This window comes from Lichenostomus cassidix, chromosome 8, assembly GCF_008360975.1.
Source record: "Lichenostomus cassidix isolate B80296 chromosome 8, HeHo_3.0, whole genome shotgun sequence".
Taxonomy (NCBI): Eukaryota; Metazoa; Chordata; class Aves; order Passeriformes; family Meliphagidae; genus Lichenostomus; species Lichenostomus cassidix.
In genome coordinates, this window is record NC_139489.1 from 15,513,561 (window position 1) to 15,533,962 (window position 20,402).

General features: G+C 36.1%; 1 protein-coding gene across 3 annotated transcripts; it reads right to left on the reverse strand.

Moving 5' to 3' along the window:
* Positions 1–1,519: 1,519 nt before the first annotated feature.
* ZNF644 (zinc finger protein 644) lies at positions 1,520–17,477 on the reverse strand. Of its 3 annotated transcripts, XM_085068042.1 has the most exons (6): positions 15,462–17,477; positions 14,480–15,035; positions 13,700–14,305; positions 11,034–11,156; positions 3,701–3,803; positions 1,520–3,213 (listed from the first exon to the last, which is right to left on the reverse strand). In XM_085068042.1, the coding sequence occupies exons 1-6, from the start codon at positions 17,475–17,477 to the stop codon at positions 3,021–3,023; spliced, it is 3,597 nt and encodes a 1,198-aa protein (XP_084924168.1). In that variant the 3' UTR covers positions 1,520–3,020. The 3 variants fall into 3 exon arrangements, with proteins under 3 accessions (XP_084924168.1, XP_084924166.1, XP_084924167.1); XM_085068040.1 differs by having other exon boundaries at positions 14,480–17,477; XM_085068041.1 differs by lacking the exon at positions 11,034–11,156 and having other exon boundaries at positions 14,480–17,477.
* Between the last annotated feature and the right edge of the window lie 2,925 nt (positions 17,478–20,402).

Here is a 20,402-nt window from a genome sequence, read left to right on the forward strand (position 1 = left end):
AGACCTTTATCAGAAACTAGGATAACTTCAGAAACAAGTAAAGCTGTGATAAAGAACAAAAATCAATCAAACAAAAATCCCTGCACCACTGCAGCTTTTATCCCAAAGCAATCTAAGTCAACCTGAACAGACTAACACTCATGTTTAGATGCGCAACTCTGGAAGTCCAGCTCTTTAGCACACACTGCCACAGAGCCTCTCAAGCCATGTAACATCAGACTGGCATCAAGAAGTGACTGATTTAATTTACCCTCTTCTACCAGATTATTTAGAATTTTGGTAACTCCAGAGAGGAGGATTTATATTTCCTTGTAGATAGTGATAAAAAATATCTGTATTTCCAAACAACAGAAACCAAGAAAACAAATAGCCCCACTTGAAGGACAGCTAATGATACTCTATTTTTAAAGATTATTCAACCTGCAACCATATATGCAATTAACTTAATCAGAAGAGTTCTACAACTCCTACATATTTTTTGAACTATACCACAAGGATCTGATGCCAGCAGGGCACACAGCCTGTCACTGAAAACTGCTCCTCATCAATATAACCTCATTTTGGAAACTGATCAGCCCCAGAGCTCACTGCTCTTCAGACACAACCTTGCATTTTAGTATTACATAAAGTAGTTCGCTACTGGGGTTTCATGAATTAAATAGATTTAACTAGGGTTTATTATTATTATTATTATTCTAGTACGAGTTTTTTGCTAACTCAGAATTCTGCACAGTATGGCTTCACCTTACAAGCATTCTTAACAACACTAGATAAATATCATTTGCACTTAATTGATTTTTTTCATTTGCTAAACAGCCACAAAATATGGTGCTCTCACAAACACCTTTTTTGGTGAGAAGGGTAAACAAGCACTCTATTAAAGCATTATAAACATTCAAGGTGATTTCATCACTTCCCTCTATTCTGTTTCAACACATTGCTTTAAATCTTCCATTTTCACAGCGTATAAAAAAGTCCCACAAGGATCCACAAATTTAGAAGTTAGTTAGTCTGCATACACATAATTTGTCTGCAATACACTTCAACATCCCAGTTATCTTTTCTAAAATCTCTGAAGTATTTACTCCTCCAGCCTTTAAATGTAATGATGTAGATTTTCCACTTACAAGAGAATAAATTTCAACAAGAAAGCTAAACTTAACTGTAGCAATTTGTACAGTTAAACACCTGACAGCACTAATTTAATGACAGCCTTGACAGAGCTAGGATGGCCTTGTCTGAGGCCTCTGTCTTGCACAGCTGTGCATTTTTAGCCCATCTATTCTACCAGAACATTAACAAGCCTCATGTGTTAACTCTGAACTCCGTGCATCCAGGAAGACAGACATTTATTCATATTTTCCACCATTCAAATGTAATACGTCTGTGAACAATTCAGTTTATTGCAAGTAAATGTACTTTTACTTAAGATCATGAGAATATGCTAATCTCAAGCAAGACAAATCAATTCCACAAACTTAATTCACACAATGCAAATAAATGCTTCACATTATAGACATTTAGATTTTCATTAAACCTTTTTATTTAGAGATTTTTCTGGTAAGGAGATATACCATAGGAAAGCAATTTCACTGGCAGTGAGGTATGTATATACTCTACCAAAATACTCCTCTTGCTTTAACTGCTTTTAACTTTATTTACATATAAAGAAAATATCAATGCATATCCTTGGCTTAACTACAGTATCTGTTACCCTACATGAGTAAAATGAAATGTTACTTGCATACAAAATTGATTTGTAGAGGAATCTAATTTGATTTAAACAAAAATCATGTTCTGAAGACAGTTTAAATGAACAAACACAATTCATCATGACCAAGACACCTGCACCATATTTCCATCCTCACAGCACATTTATTTCAATAATTCTGTAAGTAGGTCCTTAGCATGAGCATAGTGTTACAGTTTTCATACATATAATCACATCCAAAACAAGCTCTAAAATTTAAGTTGTAAACATTCTCTTCATATGTAGAAACATTTCAATCTGTGTTTGAATTTTCTAAAATGATCAATCTTTTAAACAGAATTATAAATGAAAAGCCTACTCTAACCGTGTAGTGAGCAATGCTTATTAGTACATTTCTACAGTGTTAAATAAAATAGTAGAGGCAAACTTCTGTAAGCAAGTCAGACTTTGAGTAAATTGTCATAAAAGTAACAAACTTGTTAACAAAAAGATGCTTCGTAATAAAGAAAGTTGGATTGAATCTACTATGATACAAAAACATAAGGGTAAATACCATCTTTGTTGACAAGTAGGAGGTAGCATGGATGCACCACTTTATTGTCAGTGAGAAATGCAACTGAAGTAAAGAATATTTCCTTACCACAAATTTCCAGTATTATGTACATAGTTCTCTTAGAAATTTGTTTAAACAAGTTTCCCTCCACTTTTTAGTACAAAAAGCCTCATGTGATTTAAAAAAAACACTTACACACCTAGATAGAATAGTACTAATTGCCCTATTTGAACAAAACAGTCTCTTGAACTATGAAGTACATGGTATTTAATGCCCTAAGTTGAGTAAATTGTATTAGCAGTTCTTGGTATTATACAAAACACTACATACATACAAACAAAATATAATAGTATCTTATTTTACTATGTAATTCTTTTTGGAATAAACAGAGCCTTGGTTTGGGTAACACTGAAGAGAACGTGGTTTCTTTGTTTTATTAAAATCTGTTTTTTAAGTACCCATGTGCAACAATTTAAAAATGGCTGCCATACATATAATGGTCTTGTATTGATAGTGAACACAGTAACTGACAAAAACATAATAAACCTTAAAAACACATCTTCCACCCTATATAAAATATAAAGACTACTTACTGTAACTGTTAAGTATTCAATTTATTTTGATGTTACTGTAATCCACTTCCCCTATTTTCTGTCTATAGCATTTATAAACATAATTTAGTGTAGCAATTTATTTAAAAAAATGATGAAGTATTTCAAATTTACATCCAATTAAAATTTAAAATGTTTCCTTGTTCTATGATGCTGCTTCTGCCATCAGTAAAGAAAATGAAGTTTCAGTAATTGAAGCAGGCTTTTTAAGTAGTGATGTGACTTCAACCATGCCAGCTCCAGTCCGTGGAAGATTTGCGTTGACAATGTGTCGCTGCAAGTGCTTTATCCAGTCTTCTTGAACAGATAAAGGTCCTCGAAAGACCAGACCACAAAACCTATGCAAATATTAAAATTAATCCACCAAGATACCTCTAGCTCTACTAAAAAATTATAAAATAAAGACAGGAAGGGGAAAGTCTTAATTTTCTTGAAGTTTGTTTCTACATGTTTTAGCTGGAAAACTTAGTAATTAAGTTCATTAGTAGTAACTGTGAGTACAAAACCCTGCAGCTTATAAAACTCATTCTCTCACGTTTTCAACACCAGTAATAACAATCTGTTGCTCTGATATAAGGTTTCTTTTGAAGGACAGAATATTACTCAGACATGACCAATAAGATTTTAGCTAGAGAAACAATTGGCAGTCTAACATCCAAGTATGACTGAATCAAATCCTCTTGTTCAAATTAATGAAAATAGGCAATTGCTTTCCCCCCTTATTATTCCATTTAATCACAAACATTTATGGACACAAAAATGAATCCTTCTAACATTAGCAAGCTCTTAAGATTGTGTTCTTCCAATTAAAGTAACACTATGTACCTGCATCTGAGTATGTAAACTTCATCAGCACTATGAGGTAACGGCAGCATTTTCTTCTTGCTTCCAGATCTTGACCTTGACTTCTTTTGCTTACAGTCTAAAGCTGAGAAGAGAAATTTCCATATGTGAAAATAATACTTCAATGAGTGTTAGACAAACAGAGATATTCAGTAAGTATTCCCTGTAGCAGTAGTGAAAAGACATCTAACTCCTTGTTATTCTATATTTAATTACAATGTAAATCCACAACTATCACAGCATGTTCTAAGAAATATACTGGCAAAACATGTGAAGCTGGTTTTTTAGCTTAGCACAGTGCTTGCTCTTTGAAAGACTTGATAATTGGCATTCAGCATTGAACTCTTGTTTTAGTATCAGCAAGCACCTACAAACTTATTGCAGAATTATACAGAACTAAAGCACCATTGGAAATTCCCTTTCATGCATAAAACACTGATAAAATCTCAGAACTTATTTTGTAGTTCAAGTACTATCATAAAACCACTCATGTTCAACCAAGTTACAACTTTAGGAAGTTGTAGCTTTCAGCTAGTACAATCAAGAATTTTTAGCTTGAATAAAACACCCGCCATTTGTTTTCAACACAAAGCAAAATTTGTCCTTTTGTTCTAAGAATTTCAAATGAAGCTTCTCCCTCACTACTGTCTGAATTCTAAAGAAGCTTACAAGAAGTATGTATTAGTCCTTGGCAGTGGGAGCTGGCATTAGGACAATCAACAGGGATGGCAAGGCCACTTTTTAAATTCAGACTAAGCATTTGAAACTATGTATGAGAATAACGCGTGAACAGAAAACACATAGCAAATGAGTTCAGATAGCTTCGAGGTCTGTATCTCCGATAAACAAATGTAATGGGAATCTGAAACAAAACCTGGAGACTCTAAGCAGCAGCCAAAGTGGGGGATGAGTGGATTAAACTGAATTAATATTGTTATGATGCAAACAGCTGATAAAGTCCAAGATGTCTGTGACTGCTTGAACTGAGAAGTGTGTCTAGCTACATTCTATTCCCAAACACAAGACACCAACAATAGAACTCCAACACAAAAACTTTTTGCAAACAACCAGTTACATCAAAAACTTCACAGAACAAAGACTCCACAGAAACCAGAATGACAGTACCAGGTGGCATTCTTGATACCAAGAAGGCATAATGCTACGCTACTGAAGCATCTTAATTGTAAAATTGGAAAAAAAAATTGTTACACTTGGTAAAGTTTTGATTCCTATAATATAAAACGGAAGAATTAACCTCTTAGCATTCTGAAGCATAAGACATCATCTGGTGAGTAAAACACGTTGATTTAAAGAACACACAGTCTTGCCTGCATCCTCAGTTTTTTCATGCCCTCCAAATGAGCACCTCTCAAGCTTTTACCTTGTAGCCCAACTTTTAACTTGGTAGATATATCAGACATTTCCCAGTTCCATCCCCAGACTTTAAGATTCCTACAGTATCTACAATTTAGAATTAATTTCTGAGGTTTGAATAAAATAAGTAGAAAGCAGACACCAACCTAGAGAAACTTCTTCAGATCAATGTTAGGAAAATGAGGCTTACCAATATTTTTTCCTGACAGCAACAACAAAACCAATCTGGATATAAAGGCAGTAACCCAAGGTGGCAGGGGGGAGAGAGAGAGAAATGGCCAAGATGACTTCTGGAAAAGCATTAAGGGGTTCTTAATGCTTTATTCTCTCAGCAAAAGCATAGTCTTCATTTAATAAGGAAGAAAAAAGCTAACTATCACATCAGGTAGGAACTACCACATATATAAATATTTTATATACCACAACTTCAGTAACATCATCAAAAATGTAAGCAGATAAAATACTGGAATACCCAGACACCCATGCTTTGAAGAAAACTGTTTGTATGGGGTGCGACTTATCTGCAGCAGTTATAACAGCAAAAGCTTTGCCTTTGCTGATTTTGTGGAACATCATGGGAAGAAAGAAACAGAAGTCAGTATTATCCAAAAGCAAACATGTCCATGTGTTGCATCTGATGACAGTTTAGTTGATGTCAGTTGATATGAGCAGAAAAAAAAAAAAGCAGCAGTAGACAACAGACTCCTCCTGGAGAGACCAACCTGCATTTGAAACAAGAACTTGATGACTTCTTTGATGTTGGCAAAGACATTCATTCCCATCAAGAAATCTGATTCTACTCACACACATCTGGAGCATTTCAGAGAGTTTCCCCTTCTTATTAGACCTGGATTGGTCTTCTGCAACAGATTCCTGACACATAATGAGCTTGTGTGTGTGTATAATCTTCGAAGAAAAAAATCCCTCTGAACTACTGTGCAGCCAAACAACAGCAACACTGACAGAAACTGCCATATGAACCAGGAGAGGTAGTTTCTACTTCTTTAAAAGGTATCTTTTTCAAGAACAATGAGAAAACGAGGAAAACGAAAGGGCATGGCCTCTGAGCCATTTATGATGGAGGCTCTAGACAGAGAAACTACAAAAGAATAAACAGAAAATACCACAGTAAAAGACCAAGAAAAAAAGATTCAGATTACTCAATGAATTCTCAGAGCAACTTAGCTAAATTTCAAAGTAGATTTGCCCAAGCAAGAAGCTGTTACAAAAGAGGGGAAATACTAAGAACACTAAACCTGTGTTCTGCAAGGGTCATCTTGTTCCCTTTGTCTTTTGAGCTAGTGAATATATTCTTTCACATTATAGGGAGCTCTAAGCAGCACAAGTACATTTTGAAGTTACTCCAGTGAAGCTGGAAAGTGAGTGAAGGAAGAGGAACATCTGAGTAAGGCTGATTGAAAACCACAATTCAAACAGCAGTTATCAGGCATGTGTACCAGTAGCTGTCACATTAATTTCATTTTGTCTATCCAGAGGGCAACAGGTTTAAATAAAGTCACATACACACACTTGAGTACTCTGTTGATGCAATGCTTACAAGTGCTTGCAGGCATCAAGTCAGTCACACAATTGCCTCACCCATTCCCTCCCCATAAAGTAGCCATGTTCTGACCAAAACTCAGTTACTGTTCTATGCCTTTACTATAACAAAACATGACCTCCTCAGAAAGTGTATTTTTATCAGGTCCGGGAAGAGGCCAAGGATAATTTAGCTCTAGTGAGCTGCACAGAAACTGCAGAAAATTGCTAGAGAGAGGCAGGAACTACCTATCATTAACACCTACTTTGTACTTGTAACAGCTTCCAAACTATCATCCTTCATTCTCCATAAAGGCCTATTTCTTTTTGGAAGAAGTCTCTTTCTTTCAAGTTTGGCCGCCTGGTGTTTCCCAGTTGATTATCGAAACCAGTCACATCACTTCCTCAAACTGCTGATACAGCATGATGGAGAAACAACCCATTTAGAACAAAAGACAATCAAACATTGGAGGAATCTCCTTGAGGTACTTATATACAATTTCAGAGCACACTACTTCAAAAAATATATGCTAGGTAAAAAGGCTGCAATAAAAACCTTCTTTAGCTCTGTGACCACTTATCAAGAAAGACTACAAGCAGATGGAGATAGGAGGTTTAAATGAGCATGCCTCAGACAACATGAAGTACACAGGTCACGATTAGAGGTCCTTTCATGCCATGACATGTCATCTGCAGCTCCAAATTAAAATGCTCTGCTTCCTCATGTCCCCCAACATGAAATGCTTCTTATTTCAGGAAAACTGAAGCTGGGTCTTACACTCTGGCTTCATTATTTTTGTCTTAGTGTATGTAAACTCAAACAAGTCGAATAACTGCACACAGAAATGGGACTAATTAACCATTTGAAAACATTGCCAATTAAAAAGTTAAAAAATAATGAACTTTCTCGTACATTTAGCCATTAATTTTTCAAATTCAATTGTTTTCTATCATCACTACTACACAGTACAGTAAAAAAACCCCTCGTATCATTTGCTTCCTATAAGATTTTATAGGATACTGGAAATTAGATCATCATACCAGTTGATTGATTATCAGTGTAACAGCGGAGAATAAAGATATGCAAAACCAGTGGATCTCAGATTTCTGCATAGCTGATATGCTTCCACCACAAACTTCCCAAAGCCACAACTTTGACAAAAAAAATATTTGAACACTAGTAGCCCTCATGAACTGCTACTTCAGTCACACCGTTGGCTTGAAGGCCAGACTCCTTGCTCTGTACTTTATTGTTCCCTCCCAAACTTCTGAAAAAACAGTCCCTGCCTACAGAAGCAGAGACCAAAGAAGAAAGTGGTGATTCCCAGAAGATGACAGCCAGTAAGATGAGACTTGAGTATGTGAAAAGAGTCAAGAAAGAGAAGATGTAAAAAGTGAGGGTGCAAGGAAGTATCAAAAGATTTGGAGAGAGCCAGGTGAGGAGGGAGGAAGAAAAGCTCAGAGAAAAGAAGAGGAAGTTGAATAAACAACTATAACCAAGAAGAGTGAGATGCATTTTGAAGATTTTGTGTAGATCTGTCCAACGCTCTAAAGACACTCAGAAGAAAGAAGAAATTTTACCACGTGCTCTGAGAAACACCAATGTGTCGCTACTATACATCAAAACAGGTATAAAAGGCAATTAACATCTACTCCAGATGAGCAATTAAATCATCACATTGTTAAAAATTGGACTGAAAAACAGTAACGAAAAAAGTTCCAGCCAGACATCTGAAGAAACAGATATTTGCTCTACAGTGGATCCATAATGCATAAGTAGAGGCACAAGCAAGGTTTAATAAAGACTAACCTCCAACAGCCAACAGCCTAGGAAATTTCACTCCTAGCATGTTTTTCTTGAGTCCATTCTCCAAAGCTATCATTATGCTTAACCATGACTCTAGCGCTAAAACTGTCAAGTTGCATTTGAAAAGAAAAATATGGTAAGATTTAACTAAATATGATGAAGTTATTGACTGAAGAAGTAGGGCATCTACTAGAAGGGCAATATGGCAACAGTCAATATCAAAAACACCTGGAGACAAATGGAAAATTTGAGGCTAGTACATAAGCTAATGTAGTGCTCAGAAAGGTCTCACTTTGGTGGCATGCAGAGATCACCGTATTTCTCCTAGTAAACAGTAGTGCCTAGATAGGTCCCATAACAATTGCCAAATAAAAGAATTACAGCATTTATGTTTTGACACAATTATTTTATCACAGCAAGAAAATGAGGTAATTATTCAACTGATGTGACTTAGTTTTGGTAGTTATGTTTACTTTAGAAGATATAGGAAAGGTTTAATGAGAAGAAGGAACCTGTATGAACATGTCCTCATTGTCTCCATAAAATGGCTGAAGACCATGAAGGTTCAGCTGTAGCTGAGGCCAAACTGAAGACATCTCAAAATTGCTCTCAACAGTAATAATTTTTTAAAAGGAAAATCTGAGACCTACCCAAGAGCAACACTCACGCTGAAATTTAAAACGTGTGCTAGTGAAATCTTGCACTAAAATAATTCTCTTCACAAAACTTACATTATGAAGTGGAATATCAAATAAAGCAACTGCTTAGAAGAGTATTTTTTGGTCTACAAGCCTTGCATTAAACTTGCTTGAATGAGAAGTCAACGAGCAAAGTTTACAAACTTCACAGAGTTGCAGCAGTGTAATGACTAAGTTAATACAAATATACACTGGCTGCATGTTACAGCTAGAACTCAACATTGACTCTTAAAGTCAATGGTTTCAGCGAAAGGCCTTTATCCATGGTGTAAGTTATCTGGTTTAGCTCCAGCTTCTGAGATAAAAAGACTTTTTTTTTCCCCAAGTTTTGTTTCTATCCTTTTATTTAAACTTTGTTTCTAACCCCATTTTATTTCCAACATAATTTTAAACCAACTTTTAGGTAAAATGATACAAAACTCATGGGCTTTCTTTCCATTCTTTTAAGTAAAGTGGCAACTGTTCTAATGACTATGCAACCACTTCACTAGCAAAGTACGTTTCTTAGAGAAAACAAACAAAATTCCCAGAAAGCACTTTAACATGCTTCCTTCACTTTTCCCACTTAGCAAAAGGGAAGCTAGGTACAAAGTGATTGGCCAGGATTCAATCTCTGTGTACTATCCTGTTTGCCAGTGTCTCCTTCACTGAATTACTGTTAAGTTATTAACGTGCAATATAAAGCTATTGAAAAATACTTCCTCAGTAGGTATACAAGAAAATTAACTTACCACAGGGCTAATATCAAATCATAGCAGTGGTAAATGAAGTCCACTACCATCACCTTTCTATTGAATAAATATGAAATTTTTCAGAATCACTGACCAAAGGCATATTCTTCTACATGTTAGATATTACTGCCACTGCTGACTTCCTTCCACAACTGCTTTGTTATTGCATTAATGTAGAGTAACATAAGACCTGGCAGCCACAGGCCCATATTGTAAAAATATTTCTTTTAGCCTTCTGCAGAGAAAGCCTTAAACTCAGTTTGTCATTCTTAGCATAATGAATTACATTTGCAGATAAAAAAAGGATTATGCATTTTCCAAGAGTATTATGTAAAAGTCTGTGTTTGTTGACACAGAAAATTGATGGTTACCCTTCTTAATTACAGAATATTTCAGACTTCATATCTCCAAATTTTCCTCATTATATTGCATCTCTGCTCCCAGATTTGCTGTTGATCGTGTGAAGTCCCACTAATCTCAGCAATAATCTAAGTACACTCAGAAATTGCCTACAGCCAAGCAAGCTGCAGGTCTCTGGAAACAAGTCAAAATACAGCATATTAGAAGAATTTCAAAATGAAGTGTGTTTTAATAAAAAACATTAAATAGTAGTGCCAAATGCTGTACTACCCTCACTCAGTGTCAGAGCAGGCAGTTTTTGGGTTGCAAGCCAAACAAGGAACGAAACCAACTCCATACAATATGGTGTTAGAAATATACAAAGTGTAAAATTACTTGCTTTTCCTATTTTACTATTCTTCATAATTATATGCACTAGATGGTAAAAACTATTTGTTGTTTTGTTGCCTTTTTTCCCTCCCCACCGCTCTCATTTCTGAGATACTTTTAAACACTTCATTAGAAGGCCAACTATCTGGTTTGGAAGCTGTCATATCATAGGAGAATGAATTTAAGCAATCATTTCTTAGTTTTGCTTACATACCTTAAGTGTTGGATCCAAAATCAAAGAATAAGAATGAAAATCAGACATGAGAGTGGACAACAGCAACATATGTTTTCTTACAAGTTGCTGAAGTTTTATGGCAAATAAATTGTTTACCAGCAGAAGCTTCAAAATTATTTTGAATTAACATATGCTTTTGTCCAGTCTGATGAAGAAAATGTATCATAGACAGACTTGCTTTTACATCTGTAACAAAACATACCTGTCCCAGTCAAAAGTCCAGCACTCTTCTTTCGTGCATAAGCGCGTAAGTGGTTGGACAGGCTAACAGCACTTGTAAACGTCGTATTGCAATGCACACACGTTCTAAGCTTCACAGGCATACCTATCATTCAAAAGAAAACTATAATCCAGTTCTCTCTTCAAAAAATGAAATTCTCAAAGCGTTGTAAAAAGTTTTCTGCAATAAAGATGGTTTAAAATATATTCACTGCATTGACGCCATTGTTTAGTATACTAGAAGGATCCAAGTTAACCGTTATTAGTTTTCCACCTACTGCTTTAAGCCAAACCATGTTATTTGAAAAAGAACAGAAAAGAGGCAACTTGAGCCCAGTAGGCTACTCTGCATTTAATACCTACTATCAGATTCCTACAGATCTCCACATTATGAAGCTCTAATTCCAAAACACAATCCTGAAATTTGAATAGCACAATTCTGCTGAGAAATTTCAGAGCTTTCAACATTTCCAATAAAGAGAATTAGAGAATTTGAAAAGTCAGGTTGACAAAGTGGTAGTTAAAAGTTTTACCCATAAGACTGAAGAGCTCAATACTGAAATTAGGCTGCTGTTGAAGGCTCAGAGAAAAAAAGGTGGTAAAACACACCACTGAACAGCTGTTAGACAAAACATTTTGTTCAGTGCATTTTCTGTTCATTACTTTAGATGCACAGTCAACAACGAAAGTAAATTATTTGAAGTTTTTTGCTAAAATCTTTGTGCTAAATAAACGTCAACAAAGCAACATGCTATTTATCACAGGAAAACAATGAAACAATACTGAACTCCTCACTTACAGACAAAGAAACCATTGTAACTTATTCCCTGCTCAACTTCACCATAATATTTCTCCCTGCATTTACCAAAGATATATTGTTTTGATCAACTAACAATTCAGGTTCTCTACTAAAAAATTATTAGAAGAATAAATAAAAAAGCTAAAACTACTCAGCTGGAAAGTCTCGGTTTGCAGGAAAGAAAGAATGCTATTCTCCAGCAGCCCACAGAAGACATGCTGTTTTTTCAGGCAAGTTACAGAGGAAGAACACTTGGTTGGTAAACCCTTTTTAAAACTAAAACCAGAATTGGAAATATTTGCCCTTTTTAGGAAAAACAGAAGATTTTCAACTGATGTTAAATATTTTCTTATTAACTCAACTGGCACAGTGCGTTAGTTATCAAATTCTGTTACCTCAGCCACAGAAAACTATTGGGCCCCATTTGTAACTGTTAGTACTATGTGAGCATATGTTTATTTTTACTTGGTTGTTCATCACAACCAAACAGGTGCTACCTAGTATTGAACAGTAAATATTATACAGAAAGCAAAACACAGTGTCAGGTTTGGCAAGCTATTCCTTGAGCATTGTTTTTCAAATCATTAAACCTGTCAAAGATACACTTCCTTTATTAAGCAATCTCCTGTCTTAAGGGACAACCACAGATGTACAGAAGACACAAAATAATTCTTTTCCACTTCCACTATGTCATTTTAGAAAGCCACCTTTGTTAAGAGATTGACTGCCACTTCTGTAGTCCCCTGAAAGAACTTCTGAGCACATCAGATTGTTGGGGTTTTTTGTTTAAAGGAAGAAAAGAATAGGTGAAAAAGTACTAGGCACTGCCAGTTTTACTAACCTGGTTAATAACAAGAAAAGCAATAGAACCAAAAAAAGTCAGGGGTATAAAAATAAGATCCTGCTACTCAATCTAAAGAATCCTGCAGCATTGGTGGTGTCCAACCAAGAAACAGGTAAACGCAAGCTCTACGTACACATCAAAAAGGATGTTGTAAGAGTTCCCCAAGACTAGAAATAATTCTCACGTGACAAGTTAAAAACATCACTCTAAAAGCCTGCTTTATTAGTATACAGAGTAGCTAGAAGTTGATTGCAGAATTGTTTCATTAGCACAATTCTCAGCAGAGGGACAATCTAGGTCCTTATCGGTCAGAGGCCGTGCATTGGAAACCTGCTGGCTACAACTGTATGCCAACAAAGCTTGAACCAGCACAGGCTGTCACTCAGGATAGACAGGCCCTAAGCAAGCATGAGTTTCTCACAGCAGCCACAATTTGCAACAAACAAGAATTAATCTATGTTGTAAGAGTATGTTTGCCTAAAACCATCAAAATTAGTTGACAGTGATTCACCAATTTGCAGTATTATGCATTTATAATGGTATCAACAGTTCTGTTAGTTTCAGCAAATGCTGCCTTGCACAAACCTCAAAGATTTAAATGCAGTATTCCCAAACCAGCTGTTTTAATGCCCAAAAACAGGGTTACAAGCCCAAACATTTCAGAACTGTTAGTCTACCAAATATGCATGGACACTTCAACTTGTTTACTGCAGGATGTGTCTTCTTCCTTACTGAGGCTCACTTTGTGTCCACTTTGAATTTGTATGCCTAGTCATATGCAGAACAGGAACTATGTTCCATGCAAAAACCCTTTAGTGCTCCTGAGGGGTTTTTTCACTTTAGGAAAAACATGTCAGAAAAATTTGCTGTGCTACCTCTCACAGTCAAGTGTCCTCTGGAAATGAAACAAGAATTAAATTAACAGAATCCCAAATAAAATACTCTGCACTCGTACATTTTCTATGACAGGATTCTTTGGAAATGTTGTCAAGAAACACCTTCTTACCTGACTGCATAGTCAAGTCCATTTTTTGCGGCTGATACATCAATGGACTGTCTTCATTTAATGGAAGAACACATTTCTGAACAAACCTCTTTCTTGCAGTTTGATTATGAATCTTTTGAGGGGAAATATCAGGATTCCTTTCTTCTCCTAACCTCTTGTTTTTTAGGAGTTCTATCAGTGTAAGTGACTGATTTCTTTTTTCATCGTGTAGTACTGCTTTTGTTTCATCACATTCATTTAGGAAACTCAGCCCTTCTTCTTCCGATGCAGACACAGATATATCTTCAGTCTTTAGGCCATTATGGTATGCTTCAAGAGGTATAACATTCTGAGATAAAAAGTCATCATTTGATGCATATTTCTGAGCAACAAATGGTCTGGGAATAATACGGCGACTGTTCAAAGCCTTTAGGATTTTTTCATACTTCTCTTCATTTTGCATCATCTCATTCAGAACACAGATGGGAGACTTGTGTGCATCCCACTTGGTTTTGCCAAGCCTCTTCAGGTGTCCTCGCACATGATTAGACAATCCAATTTTAGTATCAAACCAGCCACCACAGAGCTGACATGTATGCTCAGAGGAAGTTTCAGATTTCTCAATTGCTAGAAAGAAAATAATCATAATGTTTTTTGACAATTATACATAGTTAAGCATGACAATAGCAAATCACAAGAAGAGAAGCTTTACAACAAGATAATGCAAGTCTTGTTTAGTGCTCTATAAATCCCTTTGTCCCCTCTTTGCTTAGTATCCAAATAAAAAAAACCAAATCTTACCTTTTCTTACACGTTTAACAGGAGTCCCTGTTCCAGCTCTTTTAAAATGCTGCATTTTGTCACTTGTTGCTATCTGTTCTGGTGAAACAACATGACGGGCTTCATAGCTTAGTCCAGCTCTGTGAAGATGTCCTCTGACATGATTGGACAAGCCAACACCTGTTTCAAAGGTTGCTGGACAGTATGGGCAGGACTTCTTTTCAAGCGACAAATCAGTCCAGTGGAAAACTGAATTATGCTTTGGCAATGCTGATCCTACATTTTCTAAATTCTGAGGATCATGCAAATCATGCAAGAAGTTACTACCATCAGCATCTTCATAATACTCAAAATAAAAGCCATCATTTTGCTCATAACCAAGTGAAGATTTATCACCAGCTTCATTATCTTCCATTTTACCTTTGAATATGGGGAATAGGTTTACATGCTCCTGATTAATATCACTGTAAGATTCATCCTCCACAGACTGTGTAGTGTAATCACATAGTTCAACATTATCCCATGAACTTTCATCCTCCGTTTCATAGCTGTCTTTTTTTTCAGCAGAGTTTAGTTTCTGTAAAACAACAACAGTCATTTTATGCAGAAAATCTGGATAGCAATCCAAATCATCTCCTGTAACAGAGCCTTCCCTCTTGGATTCTTTAACCACTCTTTTTACAGCTACATGTCTATGATCTTTACAGCCTTCTGCCCTTTTGCAATCAAGGCTATTTGAATCCATGACAAAACAATTATTACTTGATGAAGAAAATAAATGTAAAGCACTGACAGATTTGGACTCTTCCTTTTTTAAAAGTAAAGGGTAAGAGTCACTAGAGTTTTTAATCCTGTAGTTTTCATATCTGCGTCTATAGAAATAATTACGTTTTTTGGCACTAGCTTTCTGCTTTGCTGCTTGATGAAAACATTTACATTTTTGGTCAATGCTATTTCTAATTAAAAAGTTCTTGTTTGTAGAATTTAGATTGCACACACTTACAGATGACTGTGAAACGCTTTTCCGAGCCTTCTGTATCCTGTAGGGTCTCTTGTGAAGTTTTGCGTAGTTACCGGACTGTGAAGTAGAGCCAAATGATCTTTTTACATCCTGTTTTAAAGCAGAGTTCTTTGGAAAAGTAGAAGAATGTTTGAGCAACTGTTTTGTCCTGCTACGAAAACCTAAAGATTCTTCTATAATGCTGCCTTTTCTTTTCTCTAGTCTAAGATGGCTACCAAAGGGATCAATGCATGATGCTGAATGCAAATATGCCATGTGTTTTTTTAAAATGCTTCTAGCTGAAGTAGCAAATGGACACAGCTTACACATATATGTTGATGACTTTCTTGAGGATCCTAAATAAGGATCTTTCAAGGATGCCTTCTTCTGGGTTTTTCTCTGGGACATGTCGCTACCAATAATTGAACATTTGACTACTGCTCCATGAGCGATCCCTCGATGGCATTCCAATTCATTTTCTGTCACAGCCATGAAGTTGCATTCCTCACAACAGTAATATCTTTTATCTTTTTCATGGGTCTTTGCATGCTGCACAAACGTTTTGGGACAATTGGTACCAAATACACACTGTGGGCATTGTAACCGTGCACTCCTACCCTCATCCTGAAGTTCTTTCAGCTCACGGATTTCTTCCATCAGTTTCTGCCTTCTTTCTTGGTGAATTATCATATGTTTCAGAAGTGAATTACGATCTCGAAATGTCCTTCCACATTCCCTACATGCATAGGGCCTAGGGACGTTGAGATGTCGGAAATGACTGTTCCCATCTAAATGGTACATCATATGCCTATGCAGATGTTTCTTCTCTCTAAAATTCACATTGCACTTTGTACAGGGATAAAATGATGGTTCATCAGTACTAAAAGTAGATGGCGATTCAGAATCATTCTCTTCACATTTGTTTTTCAAAGTATTGGACAGAAAAGTGCTAGTGTGAACAGGAGAAGTATCTTCTGCACAGTTACTAGAGGGACTATAAATGAGCTGCTGGATAGCATCAACAGTTTCCAGCTCTTCATCTGTGGATTCAGGCTTTACTTTACTCAATGAATATTTCTGTGGTTCTACTATTTGTAGCTCCTCATTCTGCTCTAAGAATTCAACATTTAATAGTTTTGATTTACTAGGAATACAACTGGCATCATCAAAACAGTCTTCAGTATAGCGTGTTATTTTACTAACATCCATTTTCCTTTTTCGCTTCTTTTCTAGCCCTACCTTACAGTGAATGGGAGACTTCTCAACTGTTTCTTCATTTGTCATAAGAAACTGTATAAACTCTTTTTGTGGATCCCAGTTGGGATCACATCCCGATCTGAAGCCACCTGTACCTGAGGAAATGCCTGTTAACGTATCGACACAATCATCTTTTAATAGTAAATCTTTATCATCCTCACAAACTTCTACTTGGCCTACTAAAGTGCTATCTACACTATTTCCTACTGTTTTCTGTGAATCACAACCAATTGAAGCAGAGGTAGGTAGATTTTTAATGGAATGAGTCAGGTTCTTAGCATGTGCTACATCAGGTAACAAAAATAAAACTTGGTGCTGATTTGATTTCTGTGTTGTACTCTTGGCAGGCAGCTGAAGATCATGAACCACTGTCAAAGTTGAGCAGGAATCTGTGAGATGACCTCCAGGCTGTCCAGTGGTTAACGAAACACTGCCTTTATTCATAATGGAAGTCTTTGTTGAGGTGGAGTGTGAAACTGGTCCATTAACAGCAGCTCCTCTAGACAACATAAAGTTTTCACTAGAAACAGTAGGAGCACCAGTGTGTATAAACAGAGAAGCCTGGCCTCCACTTAAGGCTTTTTCAGATCTGTCCCTTGATAGCTCCTCAGTCAGAGTCAATGTGTTGTTCTTCTGAAATGATGTATCACTCTCTTCTGGTTTGGGAACGCCACCTTCTTCCTCAGATACAAAATTATCATCACATAGGATTTCTTCTTCTTTAGCACCAGTGACTTCAGTATTTATCTCTAAATCATCCATATTGCTGGTCTGTCCATTAAGTACATTTATACTAAAAAACAAACAAGAAAAGATCAGGCAATTGCAGAAATAAATAATGGCAATTTTAATCTACAGCTTTTCTTCAGGATCACTCTTCACACTGTAATTTAAAAAGATGTTTTGAACTTGCCAAAAATCTATTTTCCATTTAGGATATTCAGGACACTTAAAATGAATCAATGAAGCAATAAAAAATACACTTTTTTTGCTATGCAATATTTATAACCATACAGTAAACTAGTCATTGCTGAGTATTCCAGTTCAAAGAAGCCTGAGACCTACAGACGGGCAGGATGGGAAAAATTACATTGTCAAAACAAATGCAAATACATTCTACACATACATAAATACAGTTAATCTTCAGTTGTTCTCTAGAAGTAAAACATGCAAGGAGTAGAGGCTACCCAGACATCTACTAGCAATTCTAAAGTTTTTTTAAACATACTTTCTTTAGGAAATTAAAACATAATTAGGAAGCCTGCAGAAGGAGAAAACACAATGAAGTTAATTTTGAACATCTGATTAGTGACAGAGACACAGCAAAGGACCAAACTCACTGAGGAAACTACAAAAGGACTCTCCCTGCTTTAAAACAAATAAATTCCATTCCGCTCATAAGGCTACTTTAAATGATAAGCAAATAAAACATCTTATCAAAGGTAGGGGAAAAAACACTGTAAAAACAAAAGATTTCATCAGAATTTACCTACTAGATGAAGTCACCATGTAGAATCCAGTGAATGACAATAACAGTATCTACTAATGTAGAGAACTACTGCATATTCATTTCCTTTCAGTGGCCTTGTCTTTCTACAAGTGACTTTAATTCATACATCAAATCATCTACTCGGCGCTTAGTGAGCACAAAGGAGTTGCCTACACACGAAAATCAGTGTGTGACCAACAGAAATGTAAACTTTAGTTTACCTTTGCACTCACTTCTTATATGGGTCCTCAGAACACAGTGAGCTGAGATCATTAAAACATTAACCCAGGAGCCAGGACATCTGTATTTTACAGAAATCACGTATTTTACCCTTAGAGAGTACTACTCACTTTGATCTTTTGGGGGATATGATTCCTGCCATCACACAGTTTCAGTTACTAATTAACATTTTGAATAGAACTCAGTTAAAAGGAGTTATTACCTAGATTCTTTGAATTAAGATATTATAACTCACAACTTATATCCATGGCTTCCTGCAATGGTCCTTTATCAAAATCCAGGAAGACCACTTTGGACATCCTTTTTTCCTAAGGAGAGAAAATAATCTGGTTAAACAACACCAGTTTCATTTTCGTACATCACATTTTAAAATATGCCCCAGATTTTCAGCTATCCACACAATTCAAAGCTAACTACGGCTTCATGGAAATTCTCTGTTATTGCACTTGTTTTGTTTCAAATCAGCAAAACAACAAAACAATTCACCTCTTCTGAGTTTGTGAAAAACAAATCTTAATGCAAGATACTTTACTTTTGTAGACAAAAGTAATTCTATTCAGAGTACAAATACAATGCAAAATGTCCTTAAAGAAATATTTCCTTTGCTACCTCATCACTGAACAAGCCAATTTAGAAATACGGCAATGCTCACGTCAGAGGCATAATAAATGTTTCAAGTGTGTGAAATATTTTATTGTATTATTTATCTCCAATATACTTTTATGCAAATGTTCTACTAGACACCCCAGTTTCTCATCTTCTCATTTCTTAGATTTTTGCTTTACTTTGCTGTTTTGAGGTGGGTCATTTTTCACTGTAATAACGACTTCCAATAAGATCACATTCAAAGCTATCACCCTAAAATGGTGATAATGCACCACCCAGCAGGAGTCTTTACATCATGTACACAAGTTAGAAATGGGCAGCGCAAGCATGTGCTAAGAATCAGTAATGCAAAAGTCAATTAAAAGAAGTGAAACCTCCAATGATGCACAACAGCTCCAGTAATTTTACAACTGAATAATGTAGGCGTCATATAGCATCAGGCAGCAGAGTATAAAATTGTTCACAAAACATTTATAAGAAATTGAGTAAGACAATTTTGCCTGGAAGATGTGTGTTTTCCTTGGTCTATTGCTGCAGAGGCAGACAAAAGCGTGCTCAGTCAATCTGAGAGCCTGTATTAACTTTTCTCAACAGGAAGCAATGTTGCTAACGAAGTGGTAAATTCAGTGTTAATGAGTGGCTTCACTGTTACCACCTCTGAGGTAAAACCTTCCATATTCCAAGTTCCACACATCTGTTCTGGTGTGAGGGGTTCAGAGGAAGAACAGACGCTTCCCATTTAAAGCAACTTCATTGGTACCCCCTGCACAGCAGGGAGGCAAACTGAGAATATGGTGCTGCTTGGAGACTGCAGTCCTCATTATCAGAATGGCTCCTGAAAACTTCACACAGCTTTACAAGATGAAGACAAGACCATGTTGCTCTACATGCAAAACCATACCGATAATAAATATTAGTGTTAAAGCTGAAGTTAAGAAGGTGCCTAGGACACACTGTGGTCACCATTAAACTGAGATTCTCTTCCGAGTTATCAGAGATTCTAAAGCATTACCTCACGCAATCTTGTAAGAGAGTCCTTTCCATACTGTGTATTTATGGAGATTGTGAACCATTCCATATGGGTATGAATACAAGTGTTCTATGATAATACAGGTATCCCTACAGAATTCAGTCTTTGAATCAAGCCTGAAATGTTTACTGTATCAATAATACCACTGCTACATTTTAGTAATTTCCTGCTAATTATAATTTTTATTATTACAATAATATATTATTATTATTATTTTTTCCAACTATCAAGGTGGTACAATTCACTATTTCTTGTGCAGGGCAACAACAATAAAGTTAACACTTTTAGCAGTGTAGTATTAGGGAAAACACAAAATATATGT

Bases quoted from the DNA above. Each gene is read 5' to 3' on its own strand.
- ZNF644 (XM_085068040.1), bottom strand. From the start codon at position 17,477: ATGGATGATTTAGAGATAAATACTGAAGTCACTGGTGCTAAAGAAGAA. The intron at 3,804-11,033 runs GTATGTTTTGTT...TTCTCTTCTCAG, and splicing joins TGGACTTTTGACTGGGACAG to CTTTAGACTGTAAGCAAAAG. The intron at 3,214-3,700 runs GTACATAGTGTT...ATATTTGCATAG, and splicing joins GTTTACATACTCAGATGCAG to GTTTTGTGGTCTGGTCTTTC.